The sequence below is a fragment of the Mytilus edulis genome, chromosome 4 (assembly GCF_963676685.1).
Source record: "Mytilus edulis chromosome 4, xbMytEdul2.2, whole genome shotgun sequence".
Classification (NCBI taxonomy): Eukaryota; Metazoa; Mollusca; class Bivalvia; order Mytilida; family Mytilidae; genus Mytilus; species Mytilus edulis.
This window is the reverse complement of record NC_092347.1, coordinates 95,062,347-95,077,985: the sequence shown is the minus strand read 5'-3', so window position 1 is coordinate 95,077,985 and position 15,639 is coordinate 95,062,347. Positions and strand designations below refer to the sequence as shown.

The 15,639-nt window shown below is 32.0% G+C and overlaps 1 protein-coding gene across 1 annotated transcript in view; it reads right to left on the bottom strand.

The window, feature by feature from the left end:
- Positions 1-12,601, bottom strand: part of LOC139521112 (uncharacterized) — a 38,886-nt gene extending 26,285 nt beyond the window's left edge. The window contains exons 1-6 of the mRNA XM_071314410.1: positions 12,220-12,601; positions 5,944-6,152; positions 5,340-5,435; positions 3,089-3,191; positions 1,004-1,202; positions 578-767 (exon numbers count right to left, since the gene is read on the bottom strand). Of these exons, the coding sequence (XP_071170511.1) occupies positions 578-767; positions 1,004-1,202; positions 3,089-3,191; positions 5,340-5,435; positions 5,944-6,152; positions 12,220-12,343 (921 nt within the window). The 5' untranslated portion in view covers positions 12,344-12,601. The remainder of the gene's footprint in view (positions 1-577; positions 768-1,003; positions 1,203-3,088; positions 3,192-5,339; positions 5,436-5,943; positions 6,153-12,219) is intronic.
- Positions 12,602-15,639: the final 3,038 nt, after the last annotated feature.

The window sequence follows — 15,639 nt, the reverse complement described above, 5'->3', positions numbered from 1 at the left end:
TATGGTATATATAGTAAAATGAAGAGAGAAAAAAATAACAGATAAAAGAGGGACGAAAGATACCAGAGGGGCCGTCAAACTCATAGATAGAAAATAAACTGACAACGGCATAGCTAAAAATAAAAAGACAAATAACAGTACAGAAGACACAACATAGAAAAATAAAGACTAAGCTACACGCGCCCCACCGAAAAACTGGCGGTGAAAAATTTAGACCCTGGAGAAAATTTGAATGAATTTAATATTGCAGATGATTTAGGTAAGTATTCAGTTAATACATAACTTGTAATTTATGTGGGGTTAGCTTTTTTATAGCAAAAAAACAACTTGTCAAACAGGGTTTACAGTGGTACTTGTTCTAATATCTCGTTCGGATATAATCACAAGTGTCAATGTGTCAATTGGTTACAAACTAAATACGCATCACTGACGTAAAGTCTAAATAGAAAACAAGCAAACTGTGAACAAGTTATGTATAAACAATCAACCTGATATGCTGTAAATCGTAAATCTATATTAAAACATTGAAACAATAGGGATCGTCAATCCAGCAGATTATAACTAATGTGCGCTTTACCTTATATTTCATTAAGCGTCTACGAAGTGGTATAAAAACATTTCCAGACAATGTGTCGACCTTTTGAAGTATCAGTCTCACTTTCTGTTGCAGATCATACATTTCAAAATACCGGAATTTTTCCGACAATGATTTATCTTTTATTTTGCTCATGACATTCGTCTTTGCTGCATCTTGTTGTACTCCTCTTCTGTAAAATAAAATAATATATAAAAATAAGTATGCACAAAAAATGAACTAACGAAACGTCAATGATAAAGCAGCTCATGATGCCATAGTATAAATACTTTTCAGTCATTAGGAATTTTATTGGTGCATGTGTCTTTCATGTTTGAACTTGATTTGTAAATCAATAGACATATAGTAATACCTTCAAATACAATAAACAATGATGAAACAGAAAACTTGTATTATCATAAATCATACCTTTGCAAATCCATAACACTATTGTAAACTTTTGATGCATTCCAATCTGTCATCTGATAGTGTCTAAGTTCATTGTTTAAGTTAGCAAATGTTATCTGTGGAAAACTTCTGAGAGACATGGCATTGGCACCGGCATAGCCATTCTCGTGTGCTCGTCTATAGACATACCGGACTAGCTGTGACACATCCAATAGAGAATCTGAAATTGGTTTGATTGAAAGTTGTCAATTGTGATAGATTAAGGGTGATCTAATTGCATAATTTGAATAATTTGTAATATATGCACAAGAATAGATCACATAGGAATGTTTGTTTTAAAAAAAAAAACAGTGGATATAAAGTAAAATAGCAAAACTACCGAACTCCTAGGAAATTTCAAAATGGAAAGTCTTTTATAAAATGTCAGAATCAAAAGCTCAAACACATCAAACGAATGTAAATCAATCGACAATTTCCTGACTTGGTATAGGCATTTCCTAATGTAAAAAGGGTGGAGTAAACCTTGTTTTGTACCTCAATCGTATGAAAGTCGTATATAATTCCATTACAATAATTCTAGAGCAAATCAAACTGACAAAACAATTGGGGTATAGCAGTCAACATTGTGGTATAATCTTAATTACTATGAAGCAAACATCTAAGGTTTGGTTAGCCATTAAACCAGGTTTTGCCAACCATTTTGTTCGTAAAATGTGCTGTAACATGATCCGGAATGTGGAAGTTGTTACGTTTCTATATATATTAATGTTTGTTTTGGTTGCAGATCAGTGTTTCTGTTGATCCGATGTTTTTTTTTTTTCTTATAGTGGATGTGTTTCCCTCATTTTTGATTTTTGTGACCCGGATTTGTTTTCGCTTAATCGATTTATGACTATTGAACAGCGGTAAACTACTGGTGCCTTTATTGTTCAACACAGAACAAACAAATTAACATATAGACACTATATAGGTAAATACATTAGCAAAAGTGAAAAAGATGAATACAAAAAATGGCCATAGCACAATAATCTTTTGGGTTAGTTCTTATATCTGCATTGAATTTTAAAATGAAATTGTCGGAGTAGTTGGGATAGATTGGTAATTATAACTATAATCCTTATGCACTACAACGTATTCGATCGGATTGAAGGATGGGAAGTTTTAACTGCAAAGGAATATGAGAGAATGTTGGATATGAGACCGACATTTGTCAATTCAAAGGTCCACTTTCGGACCCCTCGGAGAGTGGTAGTAAAAATTATTTCATGTGCGTAGAGCGTGGCACTCTCTCAAATTGAACTTCCCCATTATGACGGTAAATACTTAGCTACCGGACATTGGAAGTCCGAGTAATGGACGGATTTTCTACATGTCCTTCATACTTAACTGAAATAACTGTTGTAGTTATAAACAAATTTTCACCTTTTGTCTATTGACTTCAAAAACCCTGAACATTATCCATTCAAATTAGGAAGTGTTGTTTCCAGTTCATGTTTTGAAGCCCAGAGTGTGTATTGGGCACATTTCGTAGAGAATCGTTGTTATTAAATAGATCGTTTCAATGTATGTTGGCATTTGTTTTTGTTGCACTTCAATGTTCCTGTTGTTCCTTTGTTTACTTTTGAACACCGGTAAAGTACTGTTGCCTTTATGTGTAACGTTAATGTCACCAGTTATAACGTGGTAAGTCAGGGAATATATGAATGGAAAAGATTCAGTATTAGAGCACCTCTGTGGTGATATGTATTATCATGATTAACTGTTTACAAAACTTTAAACTTTTCGAAATGCTTAGAATTTTCTACTCCAAGAAAAGATAACCTTAGCTGTCTTTGGAAAACCCTTTCGAAATTCTTATTAAACATTTTCTGTTGAGTTTTACTAATGAGTTCATATATTTTAGTTTGATATTCGCTAGATTATAATTCATATCATTATTACATAAACCTTTTGGTTGTAATTGATTTGCCCAAACCACTATTGCGCATTGGAAAGTGTTATTGTATTTGCTTTGTGCAATATATGTTTCTTCAAATGGGTACATTGGCAAACACTAATCTTTTCTAACAAAGTTCTTGAACAAGATTACTTTTTTCAAATACTGACCATATATGTCGTTGTTTTCCTTTGTAAGTTCTTCTAACTCTTTTCTGACTTCCATCATAGCGTCACGGGACCTACTCCCCACCGTAATATATTCATTGTCAACCTAGAATGGTAACATCAAAAAGTCAAATATGCAAAATTCTATGTAACTGCAAGTAGTAACAACTATGGGTCCTTAATTTTGAATGATTTTTTAATATTTTTAACAGAAAATAGTACAATGTCCGAATTATCAGTACAAGCTACATTCCTTTGATTATAAGCGATTAAGGTGTTATATATTGGTTGATAGTTATTGATTATACACCTTGTATTACCAATGTTAGCATTATTCAAAAGGGAAACAGAGGCAATAATATTTCTGTTGTTTTGCTTTTGGTCTCGAGAGTACTTGGTGGAGGTTATTTCAAAAACACGTGTCGCGATCCTCGCGGATATTGGTACCATTCGAGTTTATGTTACCTTTTGATGCATGGATACCACTTCTTTTTTATCATTAGGGTTTTTTCTTCAGCATATTGGGTTCTACTGATGGTGGATTGTGAGTACGATATGTTACCATTATTCCAGCAGCCAGTGCTTATTGAGTTACTTTGATTAAAATGTAACATTTTGATTGTAAATGTTTATTATGAATTGCACCTTCAGTTTATGAAAAATTATTGCATCTTTCTCATTTTATGAAAAACTATTGCATCTTTCTCATAGGCAAAGTTGATTTCCTGTCATTTTTTTAAGACCTCAAAAACATTTCATGTGTTAGGCTGCAGTGAAGCTGGTCTCGATATTATTTATATTTGAGCACCGGTTTGATGTTTAATGCAGCAGGATCAATACATAAGATTCCTAGGCTAAATAATTTATGTACTGAATTAAGTAATATTTGTTGTTGTGTATTTTTTAAATATTCACATTAAAAGATTTAAATTTTAAAATGCACTTATAAATCTGACAATTATTATCTGTACATTACAATATGACAATAGTTTTATGGACGTACAATCTTGTTTTCATAGACTAAATAAACAAATATTCGTAATACCTTGACCCGGATTAAGGACTATGTGTGAATTAAAAAACATATATTATAAATAAACATGTTTCCTAACGCTATAACTCGTGCATGTTTTTCTTTCATCGTGTGCAGTGAAATGTAAAAAATATTAAACATATAAGTAAATTTTGTATTTTACTGTTTACGTGTTGGAGGATAGGCTGGTTTGAGATGTTAATGTTGATGTTTTCATTTATCGAGGAAGAAGGTTTGGTCGATTTCTTGGTAATTCAAAACATCCTTCATGGAAAATTTTAAAGGCAATGTGATAATTATATCATTTGACTTTCAAACGACCCGGTAATGTTGAGTATAACACAATCAAAAATATATTTAACCTTGTTCAATTTCGTGGACATTGATTGTTGAGTCTGACTATTATGTAAATGTACCATCAGTGGACTTTATGTTGTTAGTTATATTATCTGATGTTAACATGTTATTATCGGTGTTTATGCTTTTTGATTGACAATTATTATGACTTGTGAACATGTTTCATAACAAACAGTATGCATTCCTAACCAAAACATATTGTAAAATTAAGCAATCATTTATTTTGTTGAAGGCCCTATGTTAACCACTACAATTCGGGGAGAAAGGGGGTAGGTCGTTGTGAGGCTGAATAAAGAATCGAAGAAACGTGTTAATTAGGAATCTACTTAGAGATCGTTTCTCTATAGCATGTGTTAAAGTCATTTATATGTGATTTTCAGTAGCCATAAAAGTTCTCGCTCAATTTGTTATTCTTGGATGGTGCTAATGGCTTCGTTCGTCATTTGTCTGAATGAAATTCCAACAGATGTCTTATAATTAAGCAGGAATTATTTTTCCTTCCTGACAATCTGAGTTTTAAAATTACTCATCTATTTTATTGGTGGTAATTTTCATACATGTTGCTATATTTTTTATCTGTATCTAATTGTTTTAAGAACGCTTAGATGGGACTGTATAAGAAAATACTAAATTAATTAAAATAATGCAAGTATTGCATTAATGTAGTGTGCACATTGCTTAAAAGAGAGACAGTCAAACTCATAAATTGTTTAAACTCAACATTTTCTATCTTAGTTCAAATATGTTTTTCCAATGGACTATTAAGGCAAACATATACAAATTAATATATCAATCTAATGTCGTTAGCTTAAAATAGTATGTTTAACATAAGAACAAGCAAGTAGTAATACAACAAATACGTACATTTCTGATCTTGTTTTGAATCTTTTTCAGGATTGATTGTAAATTATCCATAAACTCTTTTGCAGCATGCCGAATATTTGGATGCAATCTGTGCTCCTGTTTAATAAAATAGAATACTAGCGATAAATAACAAGAGAACATTCAGACACCGTTATATAATTGAATTTTTAAATGTTCATTAAGGGATGTTGTTTAAAAAGATTTGAAAATGAATTGTGATGTGTGTTCATATCATTATTTGCAGCGATAGAACTATTTTTTAAAACAAGAAAGAAATTTAAACCATAGAACAGAACAGACTAGAGAATGGAAACTTGGAATGTTTCGAAGAGACACAAACCCGACTAAAGATCATTAAAAAAAACTTTAAGTTAAAAGTATTTTAGTCTAACACTTTTTACACTTTAACAGTTATAAAAATTCAATACAAAATACCAGTTGACATCATTTATATTTGTCAATTTTTTATGTAAGAATACAACTTGAGCTGGCAAGCATGACGATTGAATGCGTTGATTATTATACTCTTAACATTTTGCATGGTACAAATGAAAATCGTTTTATCGTTCAAGAAGAACAATTAATGGTAAAACAAATCGATTACCAGTCTTGACACTCCTCTTGGGACCTGAGAATCCATGTTCCATCCATATGCTGCACTATGATCCTCTCCTTGTAATTGGAATCCCTTGGACAGTGGAAGTTGTTTTGTGTTTTTCTTTCCATGTCGTCGTTTCTTGTGTGATCTGTGTGACCTGTGTCGATGTTTCTGGTGTTTGGTATTTCCATTCGTATGGATTTGTTCTTTACAATCTAATAAAAAAAATTGTTTTCATCGTTAGTATAGAGCATTTTACATTTTTTAATACGGTTATTAGAACAGGGGCAATACCTTATGATAAATCTGACTATGTTTTGAAGTGGAATTATGCCCCCTGTAGGGTTGACCCGTCCTGTTCCACTCTCAGCAGCCGTTTAACTGTTCAATATCCATAGCCAGTGGTTTTATTTTTCAGCATGGTTTTAAGCCAAAATCTCTGTGAGAACGAATACATTTAAGGGTTTCCCTCTGTCGTACCAGTAGGGTAGCACGGGCTTTTAACCTGCAATTGGAGTTCATGTTTCTTTTCGAATCTAGTTTTTTTAACTAATTTTATATCTAAATTTCTGTAACTTCTATTGATGATATCAATTTTCGTAACAAGGGGAATTGCAAAATATCATTATTTTTCGAGGTTTTTTTTTAATTTACATCTTGTTTATGGTCATATATGATTTATATGACTTTTTTGTACTGATCGTTTATGGTGTTAAACATTAGTAACAACATTGATATAACTAGTGAAGTAAATTAAACATCTTAAGTCAGGCTCGCTGTGTTGTCAGTCTGATATCTTCCTGTTATCGTTCTGTAATCATGTTTTCTAAATCATTTTAGATATGGTCAATTTTGTAATATAAGTCTGACTCGTTACGATAATTATAGACCTTTCTCGGTAATAAACAGAATGTAAAATTACCTATATAGTTATTTTTGAAACAGTATTTTATAATCCTTCTAGAGTCGGTGTATTTGAAACTTGTCCTACTATCATAAATCTAAGCCCAATATCCATGTGATAAAGAGGTATTTCTTAGAAACGAACTCCCTCTTGAGAACTACAATTATTTAACACCAAAAATATAAGGACATACTATTACGATGAAATAAAATAAGTCAACCCTATTCTCCGAGGTTAAAAAGTACATCCTCTGTATTTTCATAAACAATACCTACATCATTATATTTTTTCTCACAATATATCTCGAATAGTTCTGATATACCGGTTGTACTTACACAATTCCCCCAAAAAATATCTTATTACACATGTTTAAATGGTAATTTACCCGACTTAAACCCTTCAAATAACATTTTAAAACTGTTTACATACTTTTTCATACAGTTTGAACTATCATTTTATGTAGGCGTTTTATTTCCTTCTATCTAGTCAAATTGAACTTCTTGAATATCAAGTGCGGTCAATATGAACCTTTTTGGAATTTCATTCATAAAATTTGAATATTATGGGCGTTTAAACTTGCAGAAAGCCCATTGACTAGAGGATTTGGACCGTATGATATGGTGTGATCAAACAGGTGATTTACCTGGACTAAATATAATTTTACTCTTGTTGAAGTGAAAGTTATGTAAATAATCTACACAAATTCCGGTTCAGATTAAATAATTGAAAAAAAATCAGGTTGTTTGATTAAAAGGTTACTCATACTTAGTTTCTCTTTGCAGTTTGGAATCTTTCCAATTAGAACAATAGTACGGTTCGATGTAATTTGTAAAAGATATAATTCAGTTTGAATATGTATTTGATAAACAGTGAATTTCAAGGTTTTGCTTATAAAGTAAAAAGATCTGGTTAGTGTATATAACTCTACAGTAACGATCGATATTGTAAAAAAATAGTCATAAACAGAATAGAAACATGGTTCATTTTGCAGTAGCGATGATCGGGTCAATAATTATAAATCTTCATATTGAACAAAATTTCACACTGTTACCCTCCTGATGTTTCGGTCGTTTGGTGGCTCATCTTAGTTGAGACTCGTTCTGTTTCAAGCCAACATTTTCTGCATTTGAAAATGCCTGTTCCAAGTCAGGAATACGACAGTTGTTGTCCATTCGTTTGATGTGTTTTATCATTTGATTTTGCCATTTGATTAGGGACTTTCCGTTTTGAATTTTCCTCGGGGTTCAGTATTTTTTGTGAAAAGAAATTGTTTTATTTTTTTTTATTTTTTTGTAAATTTGCTTTTTCATGATCTAGTACAGGAAAGAGAATATGTCTAGATTTGAGCTGTTAAGCATTTCCCTAACCTGCGACATTAGTGTAAAAAAAAACTCATTAGGAACAAACCGCCTATTCAATAGCAAATTATTAGCCTGATCAGAAGCACAAAACAACTAACATGAAAACACAAAGACACAAAGTATTGATCTATAAAAGTATTCGCAGTTACTTAAAGCTAGTCGTCTGATGACAATTTATTCTTATGAAGACATATTGGCCCGGTGGTTCAAATGACTAGATAAAGTTATTAATTGGATATCTTCTATATGCACTGAATATTTTCTGTCCAATTGTCAAATTAGGTTGTTGAAAAAATTTCCAATTGCTCATTAATGTTAACATTGTTCTTGATACTACATTCTATAAAATCTTTAAAAACAAATTAACAAAAGTAACGATCGAACTCAAATGTTAATTCAGAAAGGGGAATTTACATGTATAGCTATCAAAGGTACCAGGCTTATAATTTAATACGCCAGACGCGCGTTTCGTCTACATAACACTCATCAGTGACGCTCAAATAAAAAAAAAGCCAAACAAGTACAAAGTTGATGAGCATTGATGACCCAAAATACCAAAAAAGTTGTGCCAAATATGGCTTACGTTATCTTCGAGATAAGACAATCCTTATTATTTCGAATAATTCCAATTTTTGCAACAGTAAATTGAACAAAAATGACCATATAATTGATATTCATGTCAACACCAAAGTGCTGACTACTGGGATGGTGATACACTCGGGGACGAAACGTCCACCAGCAGAAGCATCGACATAGTGGTGAAAAATAGTTATCAAAGGTACCAGGCTTATAATTTGATACGCCAGGCGCGTGTTTCGTCTACATCAGACTCATAAGTGACGGTCAGATAAAAAAAATATAAAGCCAAACAAGTACAAAGTTGATGCGCATTGATGACCCAAAATACCAAATACGGCTAAGCTTATCTATGCCTGTGATAAGAAAATACTTAGTATTTCGAATAATTCATATTTTTGCAAACATTGAATTTAAAAAAAAGACCATATAATTATATAATTGATAGTCATGTCAACACTAAAGTGCTGACTACTGAGCTGTTGAAACGAAACGTCCACCAGCAATTGCATCGACCCAGTGGTGTAAGTAGTTATTAAAGGTACTAGGCTTATAATTTAATACTTCAGACGCGTGTTTCGTCTACATAAGACTCACCAGTAACGCTAAGATAAAAAAAAAATAATAGAAAGTCAAACAAGTACAAAGTTAATGAACATTGATGACCCAAAATACCAATCCAAAACAAATCAAAATACGTATAAAACCTGACAAAATTAAGCCGTGCTCGGCTATATCAACCAACCGAACGAACGGGACTGTCATATACTGACTTGGTACAACAGTCATATACTGACTTGGTACAACTGTCATATACTGACTTGGTACAACTGTCATATACTGACTTGGTACAACTGCCATATACTGACTTGGTACTAACATTTTGTAAAGAAAAAAGCAATTCTGTATCTCGACAATAGTGACGGAAAAGAAGAGATCTGGTGTTCAAAATGACTGTCTTCAACTACTTTTTTCATTAAGATCTGGTGGTAACTTTGTTCAGATGGAGAGGAAAACACATCTAGTTAGTCCTTTTTTTCTCAGTTCATTGAATATATACATTTACGTTTGGTTTGGGTTTTTTTTTTGGGGGGGGGGGGAGGGGTCGCTTCAAACAACAAGATTTAGTATATTTACTACTAGTATATAGGACTATTAATTTAAACTATTATTTTGTAGGTTTTTTTTCTCAGGACAGAGTATTATATTATCTTTTCGTATATTTTCTATGTGAAAATTACAAGAAACACGATAAACAAACAAAAAGTCAAGTGAAATGAGAATAATTATCTTGTGAAACATATTTTTTAATAATTATCTTGTCAAACATATTTTTTAACATCCTTTCAAAGGTCATCAACATTAAATGGCCTATTGACATACCACCTTATGATAGTCTTTGTCAGATATTATGTGATTAAAGTTGTACGTTTTACGAAGGCTATCTCGTTATAGGATAAGATAAGATAAATGTTGTTTCCAATAGAGGACCCGTTATAGACTTGAACAGTACAGTGATTTTTAGATCAAACAGTTGCAATATAGACAATACACAAGAAATAGTGCAGTGATCTTTAGATTTAACAATTGCAATATAGACAATACACAAGAAAAACAACTCATACATAATAGAGAGTGATATATACCGCCATATAAACCATAATGTTAAGTGTTCATTGACCATGTACTAAAAACAGCATCACATCCATTATAAAAAAAGCTTTTTTGAGTGAAGTCTTTCCTCGTGGCCGATGCATATGAACAAACAGTATTGCTATCCATATGTAGGAGTCACCAAGGAACACGCCAGCAAATACGCACAAATAAGACTATGTGTAGAACATTTACAAAGGGACTTGCATTTTGGTAGTCTTCAAGTCTTAGGTTGTGGTTTCAAAGAGAGGGACAAGTGCCTGTGAAGATTTAACGGTAGTGAACAGAAGATTTATTGATTCTCAATAAAGATTGAAGATCTAAGAAGGTGATATAATGACCTGCGTTTCCCAAATATCAGAAATTATGTAAAATAGTGACTTCATGGTTTTATTTATGTTCACTTTGATTTACTTGTAAAATGTTCTCTTACTGGGATCATAGACAGCGGAGACATGGGTACAACAAAATAATGTCTTTTGGTATAATCTAAAGATGTAGCAATGTTACTTAATGTAAACATTATTTATTTTTAAGTTACAGTCTTTATTATCATATATTCTGACAAACTGTCTTTTATAAATCTGTTTTCATTAATTCATAAATAATATTATTTCTGAAAAGCAACTGGTTTATCAATTCCTTTTGTACCTAAAAGTGCAAAACATTTCTCAATAACTGAGACATGAATAAGTGAAAACAATTATCTACAGGTATTCAATACTCCTGAGTAATTTTTGGAATATATACAACACAAATTTCTCAGTAAACAACATGAATACTAGCTGTCGACGGAACTGGTATCGCACCATTTAGAATTCATGCGATATTAAATGCAACATCCATTGAAAATGATAAACAAGTATTCATAATTCCAATTGACAGCTGCACGAACGGCATGATACTATCTGTTTAATGAAGTGAACTTGTCTTTGTTTTGTATCCACACCATTGATGCAGTTAATTTTATGACAATCATTTAACTTATGTTTGTCCTCATTGAAGCAGATTTGACAGACAGCTTAAAAATGATTATCAGCCATGCTCAGGGACATATGAACATATATAGTAAGTCTGTATTGTTCCAAAACATTATATCATATGTCAGGGGTCTTATGGTTGTTAATAAGACCACTCTATAGGTCACTGGCCAGCATGATAGGGTCATACAGCAATGATTTATGTGAAAACATCGTTTGTTTTTGCTTTTCTTATACTAAGTGTAACTCTAGAACTTTTACAAATCCGAAATGTTCTATAATCAGAGACATGTTTCAAGACAGCGAATTTTTTTTATTATATATACAAATGCACAAAATGATTTAATTTCTGTATACAAAGAAGAGGATTATGAGATGGTTCAATTTTATAGATGAATTATAAAAAGTACTTTTGTTCAGTAAATCCGGCACTTGATAATATGCAAATATCATATTAGGTAGACATTAACAAAATTGATACCTATTTTCATATGTTCATATCTTAGTTTATGAGCAACTCGTTATAGAATATCCAACAATTTAATTGAAGGAAAAAATCAAATCTTTCGCCAGGAATGAGTTAAATCAACAAAATCCAAATAAAAAAAATGAAATAGTTCAAGCGAATTTGTTTTTTAATAAAGTTCCAGAAATAGTTTAATAATGTTTGATCATTGGTCCACCTTTGTACATGAAAACTTATCGGTTATTATTAATCAATATGTTTGGTATATCTTTATACTTTTATATTACTAATATGGTCCTAGTGTACAATCTATATATTAAATAGTAATTAAATACAACCTACCTTTATCTAAACAAGGTGTAAAGTTGATAGATCCAGAGTTTTCTATTTCACTTTCTTTACGTTTTATATTCCTACATTCCACAAATATTACAAGAAAGAGAAACAAACACAAAAAACGTATCATGTTTTACGAAAAAATATGATCATTCATTAATTTGTACATGTGGAATTATGTCGACTTGTCACAGTCAAATCGTCCGATCACGTGGTTGTCGTTGAAAGGTATACAAAACGGTTTTAAAATTTAAACTTTACACAAACGTCATATGATCAAACAGATAAAATACATATGCACCGTGAGATAGTTTTAACTGACATATTGTATAGTGACCTTATGTAATAATTATAAATTCCTTGCCGTTACGGTGTCTAGTTAGTAACTGTTGTACTGCACATTTTAATAAATCATTTTATTTTAAGTTTATTTATTTAACAAATTACATATTTGTGGTTTAAAAGGTATAACGTGTTAAAATGTACACATAAGCACAAAGGATTGAATTTCAATATAGCTAAATTTCTGCTCAAATTAGATATGATGATCAGGCAGTTAGCGCCAGTCTTTGCTGTTGCAGTATACATTAATGCAGTATCTACAGCTATCAGGTTACAACGCAATGTCTTCTTATTACCTTTAGCTATTTAGGAGCGTATAACGATTTTAAGACCCAAAAAAACTTGAATTTTTGTTTCAAAGTACGAAAAATTATCTGAAACTGACATGATTAAGATTCTTGATCATTCTTGATAGTTTGAATAACAGCGTAATTATAAAGGTGTTTGGAGGACGTGTTTTTCAATTAACTATCGGCATTCCAAAAGAACCAACCGTGCTCCTCTTCTTTCCAAGCTTGTGTAATTATGCATACAAGGCTGATTTTATACAGGAGCTACTTAACATTATTTCCCGTAGCGACCGCTACATAGATGGTGTCCTCTCGCTAAATAATTCAACGTTTGGTGACTCTTTTGAACGCACCAATCCCATGGAACTTGATGAAAAGGATACAACAGAGTCAAGTGCGCCTGAAATTTAGACTTACATCTAGAAATATAAACAACTAGGGTCGATTGAGAACAAACTTTACGACAAAAAAAGATTACTTCAGCTTCCCAATTGTAAACTTTACACTTCTATGCAGCAACATTTCAGCAGTACCTGCATGCATATAAATCATATATCTCCAAGTTGATACGATTTTTCAGAGCTTGAATTTCTATCATGATTTACTTGATAGAGGGTTGCTGCTAAAAAGGAAGCTATTGAACCATAAGTTCCATGTGATAAAGTTAAAGTCATCTCTTCGAATTCGAAGTAGACTTATCAACGGGTTTGTACTTACATGCGCAATACAACAGGAGCTACATGTGATACAGGATTTCACCGGATTTCGTGTTTACTTGTTGTCATGGCATTGCCAGTTTGTTTCCGACTTGAGAGTTTGAATGTCCCTTTGTCTCTTTCGCCTCTCTTTTAGTAAAAGTATTTACCATGAGCAGTGCAAAACTACGAGGGTTTATACGTCTTCATAATGCAGATGTCATCAACTGACGGCCATTCAGAACAAACCACACAACTAATTTTATTTCATCTAAGAAATTGTCCCTCTGTCAGAGACGTCCAGTGATAATAGTGCTTTAATATAAGTACTTAGTAATTGATAAATTCTAAAGTTCAAGTAACTACACAAGAGGATCCAAGGAGCCTCTGTTGCTTACCAGTCATTTTTTATCAAATAAATTATTACAATGCAACAAGAGTATGTGTGTTGAATGGAAACTAATGGACCAAAATCTGTCTTGGTTATTTTGGCCTTACCGATTAAATTTCTATATATCAATTATCATTACAGAGATTATAAGCAGAAATAAAAAAAAAAAAGATTGGATTATATAATTGTGGCGTTTTCGAAAGAACAAAAAAATAATAAAAAAATGTGTAAAAATCGTCTTCAGTTCAAGGGAAACAACTATAAGTTTTCCGTTGAATTATCATGTGCTGACTGGTAAATGGGTCTTACTTTAATGATTATTAAACGTTTTTATCTATCTGCTATAGTTTCTGAAACAAATTGGTAAAAAATCTACTTCGAGGACAATAAGGAATCTACATTACAATTTCGACATTGATGAAAAAGAGGGTCGAAAGATACCATGGGATATTAAAACTCATATGTCGAAAATAAACAGACAGCGCAATGGATAAAAAAGGAAAAGACCAATAGACAGACAATAGTACAAAAAACACAAAGTAGAAAACTAAAGACTGAGCAAAATGAATCCCAACAAAAACTGGAGGAGATCTCAGATGCTTCGGGGTGGGGGGTAATCAGATCCTGCTCCGCATGTGGCACGCGTCGTGTTGCTGCCTTGTTTCCCCTATTTGAAGATCTTTGTGTGCTGACCATCTTTGCTGCTTTCAGATACCATATCATTTACAAAAATAAAGGCAAAAATTAGTAAAATCGTTATTCATTGACAAAAAGTCTTATTAGAAGTCAGTGTCAATAACATCATTTACAAAACTAGTTTTGTTCACTCCACCATGTTGTCTGATTTTCATATCTTTATTTTTTATCTGATCATTTTTTTGCTCTTGGAATATTCTCTCTATCAACTATAGATTCCACAAAAACAATAATCCTTTAATGGCAATAACTCCTATAAAGCACCAATAGACGATTTCAGTTTAAATTTACTAGAGGAATAGGGGAGGGTAAAAATTTTAGAAAACATGTTTTACCCAGTCGCATTTTTGCGCATCAAGTCAGGATGGCTTTTGTTAGTCTTGTATGTACATTTTGGGTAATTTATATCTTTCGGAGTTTAATGTGACGTCCATTTTCACTGACCTGGTACACATTTTTTAAGAAGCCAGCTGAACCCCGCCTCAGGGTGCGAGTTTTTCTCGTTGCGTTGAATATCCATTGGTTGCCTTGTCAAGTTGGGTTGTATATTCTGCTTTTTTGTTAGGTTGTTGTCTCTTTGACACATTCCCCATTTTCATTGAAACTTATTTGATATTTTTGCTATCAGTGCTATTCACAATGTCTCTCTTCCTCTTATAGCATCTACCTAAAAAAAACATTAAAAAAAACGTTTTCAAGGATAACAACTCCTAACTTATAAGGAGCCAACTAACGATTTCGTCTGTAGATAATATTTTGCTGAAACTTTTTGATGTTTATCTATTAGATTCACAGTAATAAAAAAAAACAATACATGTACAACTTTTTTTTTTAAATCGGCGTCTTTCAACTCCTATAAGTATAGTCAATTGACGATTAGGCAGTTTTGTCTTTTGTTTATATAGTATATTATTGTTCTGGTACTGTTTTTTCTATTCATTATTCTCTCTAACTTTAATTCATTTATGTTTCATTTTTTCAACAGCGGACATGGTTGTTGGTGATTCGGTTT